The sequence below is a fragment of the Varanus komodoensis genome, unplaced genomic scaffold (genome assembly GCF_004798865.1).
Source record: "Varanus komodoensis strain SLA01 unplaced genomic scaffold, ASM479886v1 scaffold20_1, whole genome shotgun sequence".
Lineage (NCBI taxonomy): Eukaryota > Metazoa > Chordata > Lepidosauria > Squamata > Varanidae > Varanus > Varanus komodoensis.
The window spans coordinates 5,488,625-5,508,236 of NW_025335587.1; the positions used below are offsets into that span (position 1 = coordinate 5,488,625).

Here is a 19,612-nt window from a genome sequence, read left to right on the forward strand (position 1 = left end):
GTTTAGTAAACCATTTGATTCAGAATATTTTTTTCTTGTTTTCCTCCTCTAAAAACTAGGTGCGTCTTATGGTCAGGTGCGTCTTATAGAGCAAAAAATACAGTACTTTTCCCCAGTAGGTTACATTGCCAAGGAACCTATTATTACTACATTTCTATACTGCCCATAGCTGAAGCTCTCTGGCTGGTTCACATCATTTTAGACTTAATGATGACTAAATTTTAAGTTATCCATCTAGTGCAGGGGTCCTCAAATGTTTTAAATGGGGCCAGTTCACTGTCCCTTAGACTGTTGGGGGGCTGAACTATAGTTTGAAAAAAATAACGAATTCCTATGCACACTACACATCAAAATCCATTAAAATTAGACTACATTAAAATTTATTAAAATCCATTAAAATTAAATTAAAATACATTAAAATTTATTAAATTTAAAAAAATAATTAAAAAATTAAAACCTGTTTGCTCCACTCGCTTGGGCTACAGAAACCCAAGATGAGGTGGGGAACAGCATGTCCATATTCAAAGGACATAGCTACAATGTCTGCAATCTTGCTGGGCACGGGGGGGGGGGCATGGACATGATTGCGCTCGTGCAGGGAAGGTGGGCGCAATCATGGGTGTGCTCGTGCAGGGAAGGCGGGTGTGATTGCAGCCATCTTCCCCCCCCCCCCAGCATGATTGCGGCCACCCCTCCCCCCAGCACAGCTGCAGTTATGCCTGTCTTCCCTGCATGAGCGCAACTGCACCCATCTCCCCACTGAGTATACCTGTGCTGGCTCAGAGCTTTTGGACTTGCTCTGAGGCAGGCTGGATAAATCAGCATGGCGGGCTGTATCCAGCCTGTGGGCTGTAGTTTGAGGACCCATGATCTAGTGTGTGTAAAAGTCTCCATGAATGAAGGTAGCCTCTGTCTCCATGAATGGGCAAAGTGCTGCAAATTCATCACCCATACAAGTAATTTCCACTGTTGAGGTACAGGGAACAGTCATATTAAAAAGCTGTTACTGCAAGACTTCAAGAACCCCACCAAGGAAATATGGAGGGTTTCTTTAAGGGCTTTTAAAAGCTATGGTACTCATAATTAGACGACCAAATACTTTTGTCCTTTATTCACACTTGGGGCACTGTAAAGTCAAACATACGGTCAATAATCTAGGCCAGTTTGTCTACGGATAAAATACTAGGTGGTTGTATTTAAATCATTTAAATTTCCTTTCAAAGGCAGGTTAGTAGTCCTTTTTTGCCGATTTGGTAACTGTTTAAATGTTTGTATAATAAATTCTTAATCTCTTAGTCTATGTTAAAAATAATATAAGAGGGCAACTAGGCATGCTTGCTTAGAAGAAAGCCCTATTTATTGTGTTAGAGCTTACTTCTAGAAAAGTGTACATAGGTTACAGTCCTAAATGGCTTTTTTACTTCAAGAAAGGCCAGGAAGAAAACTAAATAATGGACAATGTAGACGACATGTAATCCTTTGTTGTTTGAGGGGCCAAGACAGAGACCTACCTAGCTACTGTAATTCATAGCTGCTTGATGTAGGAAAAAAGTTTTATGCTGTAGAATTTTACATTTTTTGTCTGGAAACTATTCTGTTTTATATAACATTTTATATGGTCATCTTTTTGGACATAAATTTTCATATTATCTTACTTGGATGGATACATATTCTCTTTGAATTCATTTTAAGCAAAGTATTTATCTGCAACTAGATTTCAGGAAAGAATGCAATAAGACTAATTACCAATCATCGAGCTTTTCTCTAGCGATTCTTCCATTTAGGTGTACCAGAATGAAACACTCCATGACAGGTGTAGGCATATGGCACACACGCACAACCCATCAAGAGGTGCAGAGGGACATGCAGGAAGGAAGCAGTGAAGGCATGCCCAGATTTCTAAGCCCACTTGCTGGAGATGCTAACCATCTATGTTCAAGTGCCTTTCCTGCAGGAGGACGGAAAGTATGCTTCTTGCCAGTGGAGATGGAATCCCTCTATGCCTACTTTTGGTGAGATGGCAAGTTGCCTCTTTCACAAAATAACGAGCAGGCTTTTTTGTGAGAGGAATAAACTTTATTCTGTTGACCAGGATTCTTTTCCATGAAAACTGCCTTTTCTTTTCCAAAGAAAGTTCTAAACACCTGGGGAGTTAGCTGGACCAGACCATATACAATGAGAGCATACAGTCAAACTGATTGCCCAATCCCACAGAACATTCCAGTATTATGTATAAAATCCATTGTTCATCCAAAAAGACTGGCAGTAAAAGGGATCACAACATAGAAACATGTCACAATTTACACAGCAAACTAGATTTGTTGCATTAGATTTCTTTAAAAAAAATATTCTTCAGCAGATTCAAGTGATAGCAGCTGGAAACCAAACAATTCATCAAGTAGTGTACTTGAATACCATGACCATCAACCTTGCATGAAGGGGAACAGGAAACAACCTGCAATGGTTTTAGAATGTATGTTCGCAAAACTGACCATCTTGGGATTTTCCAAGCAACTTCTGTTTCAGCCTGTGATAAAGGACCACCATTTCCATAGGAATGATGGAACTTTCCAATTTCCTTGGATTAAGAAGAGTGGTATTTTTAATCTAACATCTGTATATTTGCTTTGATTTAAGTTAGAGTGAAGAAAAGGTGTTGCAATAAAGATGGGGTAGTGCATCAAAATTTATTCAAACTTTTAAAACACATTTTAAATTTTGGAGGCTTTGGATATATTATGAAGTATCTGAATTTTGCCACATTTAAATGAAAACTGTCATTCAGTGAAAATGTCATTTTGCATATACAGTATAATTTATACCATTGATTCATGCCTGTGGTAGAGAATTACAAGTGGAACTTTAAAAGCTGTTTCCTTTGGGAGTGAAATGACCTGTTATTTCATGAGTAGTGCACAGCAATGAATAAGCTATATGCCAGATCAGTTTTTGCAACCATACATAAGAGTGAAAAGAAAAACAGAGGCACTTTTGGGCTATTTGTGCCTTTAACTTGGCAAATCTTCCCACAATGGAGATAACCCAGGCACTCATTATGATTTCCCCCAATTCATGTGCATGGTGAAGTTTGTTTAAATTAAGGCAAAATCCTAGAACAAAGGCAAAAGCAGTGAAGAAAAATGTGAAAAGTTAAGAGGAAACTCAAAATTGGCACAATAGACACAAATATCCAGAGCTGCTAAAAAATCACTTAACTGCATTTCACATGGGAAAATGAACTCATACCCATGTTAAACTCAGTTGGTTTCCAGTTATTATGGAGCAAATAAACCTGTTGCATTTTAAATGCTGCCTGGCCAAGCAAAACAAAGCCTACAATCCTTTGCCTGTGTTAAAATTTTTTTAAAAATTCACATCACTCAAAGAATCATATACAGCCGGTTCCAATTCTTTCAAATTCAAAGCATAAGCAAATGATTGCAGATCACATCATTAAGACTACAATTTATTCAATATGTCTCCAAGTGTTCAAAGGATGTTTTAAGGAGGCAAACAGCAATAAAATTCTGTCTTAAAGTGCTTTTTTTTGTTAAACTTACTCATCAACATTTTTAAAAAAGATCCATTGATGCCACAATACATAAGTGTATTCTTGGAATAAACAAAGCTCTTTATTGCTCTTACCCATTCACTTACTGACACTGAGAAAAAAATTACCAATTTCAGACTTCCTTGTACCAAAACCATTCCATAAGGAATAACCATCCTTACACAAAGGGCTTTCTAAACAAACCCTTTCTGTAAAGTGCTGTACAAATTACCTAGGAGACATATTAAATACAAAGGTCCTTGTGTAAACTGATTCTTAACTAATATTTTACAATGCCAAGTATAAGTCATCACAGCTTTTTACATAATTTTGAATATTCCTATCCAATATTTTCAGAAAGATTAAAAATTTGCCCTCCATACCTAAAGGCAGTCTGATTTTTTTCTTTTGTATAAAAACCAATTTTTTTTTTGCAGCATCACAGAAAAGCAATAGTTTTACATTCACTCATTAAAGATTCACATAATAAAAAATTCAACAACTTGATACTTTTCCTTACATTGGTAAAATCTGATGGGTGTTTTGTTTTTACTCATGTCTTCACCAGCATCCCACAAGAACCTCCAAGGATGTTGGGAGCTCCTCACAAGCTTGATGCTTAAACTTCTCAGTTGAAGAATACTTTAAACTCTAGGAAGTAGCATGGCCACTGATTCATAGAATGCCTTCACTTCAGATTCCTCTAAAGGTGAAAGCAATGGGATTCTAGCAATATCAGAAAGGCGCCAGGTATTCAGTGCTTCAGTTGAAGTCCTGCTTTTCAACTTACAGCTAGCCACTAAGGGTCCACATCATCAAGGTCACTTTTAGGTTCACCAATCATCATGGGAGACACTGAGCCCTTTCAAAAACACAAAACGTTAGGAAAGGATATGCTATTCCTTAGGCAAATACATGGTGAACTACTGCTTGGTGAATATGTAGACATTTTTCAGCAATTATTTTGCCCACAAGTTTTAAGAGCCCAGTTCACAAAAGAAAAATTAACTTTATGGTACAAATTGGACGAGGAAAGCATAAACACCTTTTTGTACATGTCTGCTGCCAAATAGGTACTGATGGCCATATGCTTGAACAGTTTTAAAAGATGAGTGAAATTCATGGAGAATAAGGCTATCAGTGGCTGCTAATCCTAATGGTTTGAAATTGACTCCATTACCAGAAGCAGGATGCCCCTCCACACTGGTTGTTAGAGAATGGGAGAATGCTACTGCCCTCATGTCCTGCTTGGGGGTTCCCAAAGGCACCAAGCTGACAACTATGGGAGCAAAATGCTGGACTACACGGGCATTTGGCCTGACGTAAAAGCTTTCAGGATGCCACTGGTAGAACGTTCTCTTGTCAGAGTATTTTAAAATTTCAGGTGTGAGTCTTATCAGAGAAACATATAAAAAAGAGCGTCAGAAGGGGTCCCCCGGCCATCTAGTCTGACCCCGGCTCCAGATGGCTCTGCTCATGTAATCCCCAACATGTGGTTGCGATTTATCTAAGAAACTATGTGGAAGTCCTTCAATATATCAAAGGCTGTTTAGAAACAGATGTAGCATAAGCTGACTTAGCATCAAATATATAGATGACTATATCAAGAAACTGAATTGCATGTTGTTATTTACACATTTCAATATTATTTTATTCCTAGACTATGTTAGGCCTGGCCTGACAGCTTATCTAGCTAGTAAACAAGGCCTTTAAAATAGAGTGCACTGCAATGGTTATTACATTTGGAGTACTCCTGTATGGCTCCATATGGAAAGATAGGCAGCAAGTCATGGCAAGGTCTGTACTTGACATATCAGATTTTTCATTTTATCTGTTAGAAGCAATTAAAAATCAATTAATTTGCACTAGAGGGGTTAAAAATAAATAGAACCATTCACAGGAATGGCTCTCTATATGAAACTCTTATCAGCAAGGCTCTGATTTGTAAGTTTTAAAATGAGAAATACAGACACTATGGAAAATAGTCACTATGTCATTATACAGCTGATGAACATGAAAGCAGAAATGGAAACTTGGGAACTTATTGTGAAGTTCCATTCAGATTCAGTGGGTAGGAGACATCCATCATAGACTAACTTCTCCCAGTGTCCAGGACAGGAAGGAATGGAACATGTGACTTTTTTTTGCCTTGGTCCTGGCCTCCATGGCTCCTTTCAGCCAGATCTTACTAGCTGAACATTTGGACCAAGTAGTTATTGAGAAGCCATTAATGTGGTAAGCCAAAAGAGAAGGGTCCCCCCCCCCCGCACCCCAAAATGTGTGTGGGGAATCTCTCCATGGCTATTGGCATACTCCATAATAAATCAGTGGGGGGGGGGTCTTCCTGCAGAGGGTGCATATGGATGTCTCCAAATTGGAGTGGACCTTCATGATAAGTACCCAACTTTCCATTTTCCTGCAGTTTAAAGAGGATGCCCATTGTGGAATGTACAGAAGCCAGTGCTCCCATAGTGTGAGACCTAAGGTAGGCTTGCTTTGTAGTTAAGGTAATACCTACTGTAACCTGATGTAGAGTACCTGGTTTCGCATAGGCATATTTTATCTATCCTAGAATGCCTTACAAACATGTGCTATGAGGACCACGTGGCCATCCTGCAGATCTCTTCTAAAGGGACATTAGCAGGAAAAACCTGCAGATGCAGCTGTGGCTCTGGTGGAGTGTGGTGTAATGTGTGCAGGGCTAGGGAGATTTTTAAACCACACAGTTGCAAAACTACCTGCCTTGACCCACCTAGTAAGGGCAGCATGGAAAGCTTTCTGTCTTAAGGAAACAAAAAAGGAATTGAAATGTCTCTGTTCCTTAATCCGTTTAAGGTAGGTCTCGATGGCCCTTGTAACATCCAGTGTGTGCCAGACCTGCTCAGAGGGGTGAGGAGGATTAGGACAGAACAAACAACTCTGGGTTTGGTGAAAAACTATTTAATTTGGGAATGATGGATCCAACTGGAGTGTCACACAGTCCTTCACAAATGTGTAAAGGTGGCCCCCTCATGGAGAGGGCTGATAACCTGCAGCTCTCATTATGGAGGTGATACTCACCAGAAATAGAACCTTAAGTAGAAGGAAATGTAGAGATTTAAAAGTTAGAGAGGCTCAAAATGTGGAAAAGTGAGTAGAGAAAGGTTGGCATACATTCTCCATGTAGGAAAATGATGTCTTAACTGAAGAGGATGTAAAAGACACTGCTTTGAGGAATGGTTTGAGTTCCCAGAGGAGCACTAAGCAGGGTTTGGAAAAGGTGATAGCAAGAGCTATGCCTCGTCTGTGAAGTGCATTTGCCTTGAGTTTCGTATCTAGTCCTACTTGTAGGAAGAGGAGCAACTGTCTGATTCCAGCTGTTTTCTGACTGTTGTGTTTTCTCCTGCATTAATGAATAAATGAATGGGGTTGTTTCATACACTCAGTTGGTGGATGGTTTTCTGTGGGACAGCATGATGTTAGTTATTTCAGCAGAATAAAGATGTTGTGATGTTCATTAGCCAGGCAGTTAATGAAGTCTCCATGCTGTCTGTCAACATGTTCCCAAAGTACTGTTTTACAGTCTGCCTAAATGGTTCCTGCCATCACTCTTAGTAAAGGCCTAGCAATGTGACCAAAAAATAACAATATGTCCCTTTCTCAGAAGAGGCAAAGTGAATGTCCATCTGGAGTGTGTTTGCTGCTGCAGTGAATGCTTGTAGAATGGGGGCTTTCAAACCATATGTTCTGGGTGAAAAACACAATATGAAGATTGCAATAAAAGAACAATGAAAAAGAAGAGAAAGAAACAACCTTGTTGTGTTTTTTATATTCCTATTTTCTTCTTGCAAGGAACTTGGTTCCTTACAACATTCTCCTCTGCCCCCTTTTATACTCAGAACAATCTTGTGAAGTAGACTAGGCTGAGAATCATGGATTGGCTCAGTAAGCTTCACAGGTGAGAGGGGACTACAACCTGAACCAACTAAGTCCCAGTGAAACACTGTACCTGCTACACCAGAAAACAAGTCCTCAGCCTAGTAATGTCCAAAGACGTGCAATAAGTTCCCCTTGAAGCAACCACAATGACAGTTGGAGAGGAACTGAGGGAATTGCGGGTGGGGAGAACCAGCTAAGGATGTATGCATTAGGGGTTTCTACCAAAAATTCCTCAGTCATAGAAACTTCCCAGAATGAGGCTCCATGTAGGTAAACCACCCATAACTGACCATTTCTCTATCTGTGTTGTTTCAAATGTCCCTCTTGCTGATGAGGAAGCTAGGCCAGTTCTATTCCAACAGTCCTGGTGTACTGGTTTGAACATGGCCAGATGTGGGGTGGTGTTGGCACTGCTGAGTTGAATTCCATGTGCAAGAGAAGTAGGAAGGCCTTGGGGTGGCTGAGGCACATCATGTGCCATGTTATTAGTTAAAAAGGCCACTCTTACAAAACGTAGGAGGCACAAGCTGCCTTTTGGTTCTCATGTGTCCTCATCCAAATGATGCCTGATTTTACCTCATCCATGGCAGGGCCTACTGAGGTGTAATATGTCATTCAGTTCCTTCAGGGCTCCACTTTGATCCTTCTGTGCTTGCTGAACTATGGGATAATCAGTGGCTGCTATGAGAAAGTTAGGGCACGGCTGTCACCCATGTCTGAATACTACAAGCCCTGAGGCAAACACTTCAGAATCAGAGCCAGGGGCCACCAGTGGCTTGGTTCTTCATGCCTTTTTTTTTCTCCCCCAAGGCTAGCTAGTTTCCTGGCTAGCTAGTACCATCTTGTACCATCTAACAAAAAGAAGACCCAGAAAAAAAAAGATAAAAAGAACAGCACTTTAAAAAAAGAGAAATGACTAAAGTGGAGAAGGAAATTTAGTGAAGTATGAGAAAGTTTATGGACACAATTTTGGTCTCCCAACATCATCTTGGAGGCTGTAGAACTTTTTGGAGTTCTGAGGCCACTATAGAAGGATACCTATGCTAGAAAGGGTTTGTCTGTGTGGTTCAGGAGAAGTGGAAACAACAGAGCATGTTTTGGTTTACTCTCCGCTTTACCAGGAAACACATGGAAAGTTTATCCTTTTCCTGATCAGAAAATTTACTGGTTATTAGGACACAGAACTATGGGAACTAACATGCAGATCACAGCCTGGAGCACAGGTTTCTTGGCAGCCACTTGTAAAATCCAACAGGGTACTGTTTGTAATAAGTACAAATTAACACCTGTCCCCCTCCCACCCCTGGTCCCCCTCTCTCTTTTTATTTTTTGGGATGTGTCTCTTCACCTGATCAGATTTTGGATTCAGAGTTTAATTCCAACTTTTAGTCATGTATAGCAACCGGAATGTTGATATTGTTCTTCAGATATGCTGATCATTTTTGATTATGCTGTCAAAGGTTTCTTGCCTCTCTTGGGCATTGGGAACCTTAAATTTTCAGCATAGGCTTTCTCATGTAACGTAAAACAGCAAACAGAATTTAAACCATTTGTGTGCAGCATTGCTCATTCAGTCCTGGAGGTACTTTTTTGCAGCATTTCAGCACTTCACTCATTCAGAAACTAATACAGTTAATACATTCTCCTTTTGCTTTACTTATATGGAAGCCACTTAGGTCAGACATATAGCTAATGAATCCAACATGGTTCTTTTAGTTACCTGTTGTAGATGTCTGCCACCATTCTCATTAGCTGGACTGCTCTCAGATCCGTTACTGCTTCCTGACTGATCTTTCTCGTTTAGCAATGCTGTGGCATATGCCAATGTGTCCTAAAGAACAGTACAGGTCTTGAGAGACATGATCATATCTTTAATAAACTTGGAGCTTACCAGGAAACACTGTGCCCCTTCAACTGCTGTAAACAAGTTTACATGGGACTGGTTCAAATGTTACATACTCCTCCCCTCCATGGAAGAACTGGTAAAAATATTTTGCATGGTGGTGCTCCCATATTGGAGCCTAAACATTTGCACTGTAGGAGTGCTATGATGCTTTTCAGTCTTTCCCCTACAAGCAATGGGCTGCTTGAAGTGATTTGAAATTAGCTAAGTTAATGAATCTAAGGCAGACCTGAGCATTGCTTGAATTATTTTTGCACCAAATTTGCAGTGCTACTGGGAGAAAAATGGACAAGTGTTTGTCAATAATATACACTAACTGGTGGGCAAAGTTCCGTGCATATGAGCACAGATGTCAAATAGTAATATAATTTTCATTATATCTGTGGGTAAAATAGAGTAACTGTCACCCATTGTATCAGAAGTTTGGTAGAGTTCCCATGCGAAAGCGTTAAATTTAGACTAACCTGTGCAGAAATCGTGCGCTGGAAGGTTTTGGCAGTTGAGGTTTCATTGGATACATTACTTTGTGGAGCCCAATAGTGTTCAGACATCTAGAGAAAGGTGAAAGCATCCATTAACACAGATCGTGTAATAGCATAACTTAAGTGTTGGGGCTATTCACTTGGATTCCAAAAGTAAATAAAGTTTAAGGAAGGAACATTTTCTGCTATTTTATCCCTCTTGCAGCCACCTCTGGCCTCACACTAAAGCCACTCTAGAGGATTAGGGTACCTGCTGAATGATGTGGGATAGTGTGAGGGGCTGCTTGGGAAGGGGATAATCTTGGGGAGGAGTGATGCTCCTAAAGTAGTGAATTGCTGCCTAAACCAGACTCCAGTCCCTTCCTTATTTCTCTGTCTTACAGTTTGAGCAAGTGGCTGTGTCAAGGCTAGTCCTTTTTTAAAAGACTGTGCTCAATTATAGCCCTGTATGAATAAGTATTTTAATGCATGGGTGAGCTGATTTACATTAGTCTGCACTGTAGTCATGTGAATAAACTTACCTTCATTTGAAGCCACTGTACAGCCCAACTCCAATGATGTGAATTCTCCTTGAAATAATCTTTAGCAGCAGAGCACCTTTGAAATTCAGAGTGAATTATCACAACTTTATTTCTAAACATGTTAAAGGAACACACTCCCTTTTCACACTTTAAAAACCATGTGGCTATCTAAATAATGTCTTAGTTTGCTTGTGTACTACCAACACAGACCAGGCAGGATGAAATGTTTGGAAATGAACTAAGACTATATGTCACAGATCCTGAAAGTAAGAGCTGAGTGGCAGAGCTCAAGGTCTAGCAGCACCAAGCCTGCAGGAAAAATATGTGTTCCTGAGCAGCAGGGAGAATTAACCCATTGCAGGATGTCTCCTCACACCAATCTGAGAATAGATTTTTTGATTTTACAAGAACATACATCCTTGCTTGTACTGAAGCAATTATTGTCACAGCCTATTGTCAGGCAAACAGCTACAAGCCTACTTTCTGCAACAATCAGCAGTGCCAGGATGATTCAACTAATTAAGAAATATGTATAAAATGCCATTTTAAAAATACCAGCCTTTTGTATTTGCTGCCCCTTTGTAGTATTCTCTTTGAGCTGGCTACTATTATCATTCAAATGAGCATACCACATTATACTTCTGAACCCTCCAAATGAGCTTTTAAGGTGACACAGAAGCTTCAGAAGTGCTAAATGCAACTGCCAGAATGTTAACTGGTACAGCCAGACAGAATCATATCACACCAGATCTAAAGGAATTACATTGGCTGTTTATTTGTTTCCAAACTTAGTTCAAGGTGCTTGCTTATCTTGGAATTGCTGAACTGCTTGGAACCCAAGTATTTGAATGAGAATTTTCCACTATGCTCACCTTTTGCTGCCTCAAGACATTCAAGTTTGTTCATTGTGTGACCCCATAGTTTTCATTGCAGTGAGTCTTAGTAGTGGAATATCCTTCTAATAGGACTAGCACTGATGACACAACCCAATGAGCATATGGTCAAAATGTTATTTGCCCAGACATTATAATTTCAGTACATTTGCTAGTGTGTTCCAGTTTTGGCTTCAATGTGTTACCTATTTTGTATTTAGCCTATGTTTTTATTTCATATAGCTTCTTGGTCATACATTTTTGCTTTTACATGGTCCTGACACCTGTAATAAATTTAAATGTGTAAATAAATTTTGGTAGGCCCATTGCCATGCCTTATAAATGGATCCCTATGTTCTATTTCAGGTTGGATTTTAAAAAATGAGGATGAAATAGATGAATTGACAATACTTGGTCCTTGAAGCAGTTCATTGAACAGAAAGTAACTTAATAAGAACAGAGCTCATTAACATTCACTTTCTTTGACTATTAAACTTACTTCTGAGCTAGAGTGACTAAGAATTTGACACACTGATAGCAGCGACTGCTGTCTTCATGGTTGTTACGATGCAACAGCGCTATTGAAAGAAGAAAAAGATATGAAGTGGTATTATTGACTTTAATGGTGGGCCTTGACTTGTGCATGGCTATGGGATTCTATCATAATAACAGCAGCAACAACAGTTGATTAATTTAGACTTTATGTTACAAAATGTTACAAAGCTTCTTAGACTAGCCTTTGGCATGTTGTCTGAGTTTAGCTATGATTTATCATAACCACAAAAGAAGCTGGGACTCCTTTTATTAGATTTAAAATAATAAATCATGTGACTGACCACATTGGTTTCAAAAATTTTAAATTGGCTACGAATATTTCCCAACTTTTACTGATCCTGCTGTTAGGAATGTGTGAGGAATCCATCTGGGTGGTGGTAATCTGTCAGATTTCCTTAGTTCTGCCTGCCTCTATTCCAGTTTGTCACCCACGTGCTGGCACTGTCTCTCAGCAGCATAAGTCAAACAAGCTTGCAGATTTCCATCTCCAAAATGGATCATGGTATTTGCGTGTGTGCGTGTGTCTTAAACAGCTAATGGTTTTTACAGAAACCAGTGCTGGAAAATGGGCCTTGCACAATTTGTGTAAATATCACTGAATCATGCACTTTTCTAGGTACTGTTTTGTCCAAAAACAGCCATTTTTGCACAGCACAACACCTGGGAGACATATTGATTAGTGAGATTTGTGCAAATCTTGCTGAGCTACATTTTTCAGATGCTTATTTATGCAAGAACAGCATCTGGAAAACACATGGCTTGCACAATCCATGCAAACATTTTCCTTGTCTACATTCTATTGGAGGTTTCAAAGATATGCAAACTGTGGTCCATCATCCAGTTGGAAGTTGGCAAAAAACCCCTAGATTTAGCCCACTTCTGATTGATCAGAGCAGAAGTAGATGGAAAATCCAGCAAGCTCAAATGTGCTGGATTTCCTTGTTTTAGTACATCTCGATCTGCAATATTTTATTTAATTATTTAGAATATTTTTATCCCATCCTATACAAACCAATTGTCTCAGGATGACTTACAAAATTCAATTCTGTTACCACCTAAAGGATTCAGCAGCCAGATGGTTAAAAGCATTTCAAATTCCATGTGAATCTTCAATGTGTTTTCTTCACAATGAAAAAATAGCTTCTCTAAAGTTCATTAATCAAATGTTCTGTTTCTAAATTCTTGTTTGAATATATCCAACAACAAAGATATTAAAACTTCTCTCTCCCCTCCACTCTTTTTTTTTGGCCACTTGGGTGCTTCAGAAATGTATCTATTTCAAAATTACTTGCCAGTCAAGTGAAAAGACCAAATCTTCCTTGCAGGCATGGAACAGATTGCCTGGTCTTTCAGATTCTTGTTGCTAACTTCAGGTCTACTTACCTATCAATCCATTTTCAATGTCAAATGCAAACTTGATTCGCTCTATCTGTAAAGGATCTTCAATAATCTGTGAAGAGCAGAACATTTTGATTGTAACTGACAGTGTTTAAATTAACATGATAATGTCCAGCTCTTCAGATGATATCACTATTTAACTGTACCAAAGGGGTGCAAATAAGATTAGAAATCACTACAAGATTGTTTCTGGAGTCATACCAGTTTTTTGTGCAAATCAGTGCAAGCATTCTACCCAAATGCTCTGTATAGCATCTTCATCAACTTTCTTATGTCCAAGCCAACTTTTGTTATTTACCAAAAGAGCAGGTAGAATAAAGCATTATTCAAATTAAACACATTCGAGTTAAACACATTCAAATCAATTACATTAAGGATAATGGAGGTTAAGTAATGGCATCTAAAAGGGTCAACTCTGGCTAGATTACAATACCCAGAACTGTATTTTTAGTTTTTAACATTTTCATGTATACTTCACTGTAACTTGTGTGTGTGTGTTGAACAGTAACCAAAAAGTGAAAGGATATTTAACATCATGTCTTTTCCCTTACCAAGATCTCATGAAGCAGCTGAAAGGTGTTCTTTAGCTCATGTGGTGGAGCAGTGCCCAGCTGATTCTGGAAGTCAAAGACAGAGTTTCAGGCAGGTGGAAGAGCATATACATGATTCTGGCTCCTGACTCCTACCATAGCAGAGCAGATAAAAGCAAGCTGCCCCAGCTGGTCTATGGCCTCTGGGATATAAGCAGTCAAGTTCCCAGGGAGTGAGTGACCAGAGCACACAAACAGGGAGAGCAAACAGGAGCTTGGCAGAGGAGGTCCCTAACAATTTTTCCTTCTTTCTTTTCGCTCTATTTCACCTTAATTTCCCCCTGCCTACACACACACTCGTTTTCTTCCTTGTAATATACTTCCATTTACTAGTCAGACTGTGTTGCTAACCTTTAGTGAAGACAGAAGAAAACACCAGTTGTCACAAAAGCCCCCCAAGAGAGAATCACTAAGGTTGCATGAACAATGGACCAAGGAGACTCCACAATGGCCTGCAACAACTGTGCATAGTTTGCTTCCTTACCTGAGAGTAACATGTCCTACACATGCAACAGCTGCAAGCATAGTCCTGTTAGTAGAAAAGGTGAGAGCACTGGAGCAGCGAGTGTCCACCCTTAAGATAATAAAAGAAAACAAAGAGTTCCTAGACAGAGCGGAGGAGCTGCAACAGCTAAGTGTAGTCCAGAAGCAAGATCATCAACAAGCTGAGGCAGAAGAAGAGAACACTGAGGGAAGGGAAAATGAAGTAACTCCCTAGAACAGATGCAGAAGACCTAGAAGACACTCTGCACCAGTGGAAGCAGAGGAACTCTTGAACTGCTTTAAGTTACCTGAGGAAGAGATGTGTGAGGAGCCCACTGTTAAAGAATTACATGACACACTATGTAAGAGACAAAAGGACAATCAAGAAAGGGAAAAGATACTAACGTTTGCAACAGCAAAAGAAGAAGAGTGATAGTTGTGGGAGATTCCCTGTTGCGCAAGATGGAAAGATATGTATGTTGTCATGACCCAGAAAATCATCAAGTATGCTGTCTCTCTAGTGCCAGGATTAAAGATATAACCAGCAAGTTCAGGCAACTCATTCAACCCACTGACAAATACCCCTTCCTTCTCTTCCATGTGGGAACTAATTTGATGAAATAACATCAGACTTTGAAGCTCTTAGAAGGAAAATCAAAAACATGGGGGCCCAGTTAATCTTCTCCCCAGTCTTATTAGTATGTGGAAGAGGGACTATTAGGGAAAGAAAAATCCTTCAAGTGAACGACTGTCTATGATGGTGGTGCCATAAAGAGAGATTTGGATTCTGGGACTATAAGGTAAGGTTCATGGAAGATGGACCATTGGCAAATGATGAGCTGCACCTCACAAAGAATGGAAAGCATGTATTTGGCCACTACATGAAAAACTTCATCAGGGGAGCTTTAAACTAAAACATATGGGGGAGGGAGTTATGCAACATGGCATACCATCACCTGACAAAGACGTTTTTCAATTAATTTAAAGGGAGCAAAAAAAAAGAAACATAGTTATTGGTGTCTATTACTGACTACCCAGTCAAAAAGAGGACAGGGATGCAATCGTCGAAAAGCAACTTGCCAGCATTTTCAAGAAGAACAATATAGCCATCATGGGGACTTCAATTTCTCTGATATTTGCTGGGAGACAATTTCTGCCAAGCATGGCCCCTCCAAGGGATTCTTGTCATGTGTTGCCAGCAGAAGGCAGAGGAAGGAATGAGAGGATCAGCTATCCTTGATTTAATACTTACTAACTAACTAACTGGAATGGCCTGGTGGAAAAAATAGCAGCCATGGGAACTCTGGGGGAAAGTGACCATGTGATACTTGAAATCTCAATTATAAAGAAGACATAGGTTAACTGCAACCAAACACGTACCCTGGACTCCAAGAAAGCTAACTTTGACAAACTCAGAGCAATGATAAGTGAAGTGCCATGGCAACTCACTCTTAAGGGAAAGAGAGTCCAAGAGGGCTGGGAAATCTTGAAAAAGAAGATTTTCCAAGCACAACTTCAAACAAATCCAACAAGAAAATGGTACAGACAACATAAGAAGCCCACATGGCTCCACAAAAAATGAAGTGACTGCCTGAAAGAAAAAAAAGAAAAAGTATAGGAAGTGGAAGCAGGGCCAGGCCACAAAGGAAGAGTATAAACAAACAGAAAGGAATTGCAGGGATGGCATCAGGAAGGCTAAAGCAGGAAATGAACTGAGAATAGCAAGCAATGCTAAGAACAACAAGAAAGCCTTCTTCAGATACATCCAAAACAAAAGACATGTGAAAGAGAAGGGTGTCCAACTACTTAAAATGGATGGCAGAGTGGTAACAGAGAACAAGGAAAAGGCAGAGCTGCTCAGTTCTGATTTCACCTCAGTCTTCTCCCATACGAAAATCTACAGCCAAGAGAAAGTACAAGCTGAAAGTGACAGGCAGCAGCCCAAGATTGACAGACAAATGGTCAAGGAATACCTAGATGGAATAAACACGTTCAAATCTCCAGGGCCCAATGAACTCCATCCCAGAGCCATAGAAAAGCTAGCAGAGGAACTCTCAGAACCACTGGTTATTGGATAAATCTTGGAAAACAAGAAATGGCAGATGACTGGAGATGGGCTAACACTGTCCCCATCTTCAAAAAAAAAAATGACCCTGGGAATTACAGACTGGTTTGTCTGACATCATTCCCTGGGGAAAATTGTTAAATATTCAGTCTGCAAGCATCTTGAAGAACATGCAGTGAATAATAGAAGCCAACATGGATTTATCAACAATAAATCTTGTCAGTCTAATTTAATCTCATTTTTTGACTAGGTAACCTCCCAAATGGTCAGAGGGAACACTGTGGACATAATCTACCTAGACTTTAGCAAAGCTTTTGATATAGTGCCCCTTGACATTCTGATAAGCAAATTAGCAAAAGGTGGACTAGATAGAAAAACTATTAGGTGGATCGAAAATTGGCTGGTCAATTGGATACAAAGAGTGCTCATAAGACAGCATATTCTCAAACTGGAGGAAGGTAACTAGTAGGGTGCTGCAGGGTTCAGTCCTGGGCCTGGTCCTCTTCAACATCTTTAGTAATGATTTACATGAGGAAGTACAAGGAAACAAAATCAAATTTGCAGAAGACACAAAACTGGGTGGAATAGCATACACCCAAGATGACAGAACAAAGATCTAGGGTGAAGATATAACTTGAATGCTGGACCGAAAGCAACAGAATGTGATTCAGTAAGGACAAATGCCAAGTCTTCCAGCTAGGAAATAGAAACCAAATGCATCGATACACGATGGGGAATATGAGTCTCAACAGAACTGAAAAACAAGAAGATCACGGAGTCATTGTAACAGGCTAAATATGAGCCAACAATGTGATGCAGCCACCAAGATGGCAAATGCTATTTTGGGATGCATTAATAGAAGTATTACTTCCAATTGATGAGTAGTAGCTCCCCTATACTCCTCTCTAGTCAGACTCTGTCTGGAATACTGCGTCCAGTTCTGGGCACCAAGATTTAAGAAAGATGCAGAAAAATTAGAAAGGCTCCACAGGAGAACTACAAAAATGACCCAGGGTTTGGAAATACTGCCCTATGAGGAGAAACTGAGAGAACTGGGCATATTCAGCCTTGAGAAGAGAAGACTGAGGAGGGACAAGATATCCCTCTATAAGTACCTCAAAGGTTGTCACAAAGAGGAAGGTCAAGAAATCTTTCCTCTGGCAGTGAACACTACTTTATTCAAGCAGGCCTTTGATGTGTAAGTTGATCTGTTGGTTTGGGTGCTGTTCATATACTGCTGTTACCATATTTTTACATACTTTATTTAAAGCACTACTTCATTATTGTTTTACATATGATTTTAAGCTCCTTTGACATTTTTTGAATGGTGGGGGTATAAATCAAAACCAATAAATACATTTGACTGTACCTATTTTCTAGCTTTGCCAAGAATTATGAAAGCAATATTATCATCGATTTCAATATGAAACCAAATTTCTCTGCTGAGTACAGACACTACAGAATCATGCCTGTAAATGCAAGCGTCTTCTGCAAGCTAAATTCATACACACCTCCCCCATCCACCAAAGCTTCAGGCACTAAGGCAAATAGAACATCCTTCCAGAATTTCCTCCAACCAGATTTCCTTACCTTGATGAAATGTAACATGGTAAAAGAAAAGTGCTCATTACAAAAGCAGCAGTACACCACCATCTCAAAGAGGCTCAACAACGATCCTGTTAGTTCCCTCAATGCATGCATAACCTAAAGAAGAAAAAAAGACAAAATAGTAGGTAGCTATTTTTGTTAAAATGCCTTAATTGTTATGTTCATTTTGCATTACATTTAAGGCACTACTAAAGTACCCATTTACCTCCATTAAATAAGGCTTCCCCTCAGGCAGGAACAGCAAAGCTTCGACCTCTTTATGCAGGGCCAGAAGTGGTCCTGAGGTGGTAATATTAAGATGCGAATGCAGAACAAACAGACCAGGAGCTGAAGATAAAACAGAAATATTAAACACACTTCTATACAATGATCTCTGTAGCAACTTTATATGCTGAGCAAATTGTCACTGAAAGAAAACAAGGACTCAGAGTTGATAGGTTAATTGTTACAAGTTTTATCTTAGCTGCAGATAAATACATTGAGCTGTATTCAGAGCAGCTGTTCAGCTTGGCCTGCTGAGACAAGATGGAATTTTGCTACTTATTGAGGAGGTTCATTCTGGGTTGGTGTGCGGAAATAATCACGCAATGGGTTACCGCCTGCTACCACCAGGGAAAGCAGGGATCATGTGACTAAACTTTTGGAGCATTCTATCAGCCACTTTTTGTCCTACTGCTAAGCACTGAATGTATGTGATTTGTTCTTTCATGGTGACTTAGAAGATGTCACTTTTGCCAGAGGGGCCATGAACAAGATAGCAGCTAGAGTGGAGAAAACAGAGGAAGCATTTTTATTTCTTAAGGAGAAGGAAATATGGAGGACATTAAGCTTAAAAGAAGTAAGAAACATGGAACTCTGAAAAACTGAAGATATTATTACGATCATACTGCATTTGTATCTCACCTCTTTTCCTCTTATGAGGAACCCAAGATAGCCTACATAGCTCTATTTTATCCTCACAACAAACCTCTAAGGTAGGTTGGGCTGAGAGTCTGTGACTGGCCCAAAGTCACCCAGTGAACTTCATGGTCAACTGGAGACTAGAACCTGGATCTTTCAGGTCCCCAGTCCAGCACACTAACCACCACATCATACTGGTTCTCTAGTAAGTTTGAGTTTTTGGAATACTCAAAATTTTGGTGGCATAGTCGAGTTTTTCATTGGTACAGGGAGAGATAACCCATTGTGGAATGACTTACTCAAACCAATCTGGAAAACGGGAAGTACATACCCACATTCCTTTGTGAGGAGACATCAGAGTGCAAGACAAGTAATGCCACAGTATTATGGAGGAACCCAAACTCCCGTGCTTGTGCAGAACTCCACCTGCGATTCTGTTTTGGCAAAGAAGAACAGGAAGAAAAAGGAGCATATGGTAGTTTAGCAAAACCAATTTAAACAGTAACATCTTTATATTATGAAGACTTATTTTTCATTCTAGAGGACAACCCCAAAACAGTACATACTGGTTCAGATAGGTACAGATGTGGAATCCTGGAAGGATGCTTTCAGAGGGACTCTGTTTTTTGGTTTTGAAAAGGAGAGCTACTCCTAAAACATGCTTACTTACCTGAGGCACCAAGAAATTGTGGCCAAGTAAGCCTTCATGTCACAAGGCGCAATGTTATATGGACTCCATATGCAGCATTCTTGCCTGCCTTCAAAGA

At 39.7% G+C, this 19,612-nt stretch overlaps 1 protein-coding gene across 3 annotated transcripts in view; it reads right to left on the minus strand.

Annotated features, from left to right (window-relative positions):
* Positions 1–2,054: 2,054 nt before the first annotated feature.
* Positions 2,055–19,612, minus strand: part of USP24 (ubiquitin specific peptidase 24) — a 103,893-nt gene continuing 86,335 nt past the window's right edge. For all 3 annotated transcript variants that reach the window (XM_044430472.1, XM_044430471.1, XM_044430470.1), the window contains 10 exons: positions 19,177–19,279; positions 18,151–18,272; positions 17,928–18,041; positions 13,751–13,816; positions 13,185–13,251; positions 11,746–11,824; positions 10,375–10,450; positions 9,836–9,922; positions 9,189–9,299; positions 2,055–4,412 (listed from right to left, as the gene is read on the minus strand). In XM_044430472.1, coding sequence (XP_044286407.1) covers positions 4,350–4,412; positions 9,189–9,299; positions 9,836–9,922; positions 10,375–10,450; positions 11,746–11,824; positions 13,185–13,251; positions 13,751–13,816; positions 17,928–18,041; positions 18,151–18,272; positions 19,177–19,279 — 888 coding nt within the window. In that variant the 3' untranslated portion in view covers positions 2,055–4,349. The remainder of the gene's footprint in view (positions 4,413–9,188; positions 9,300–9,835; positions 9,923–10,374; positions 10,451–11,745; positions 11,825–13,184; positions 13,252–13,750; positions 13,817–17,927; positions 18,042–18,150; positions 18,273–19,176; positions 19,280–19,612) is intronic.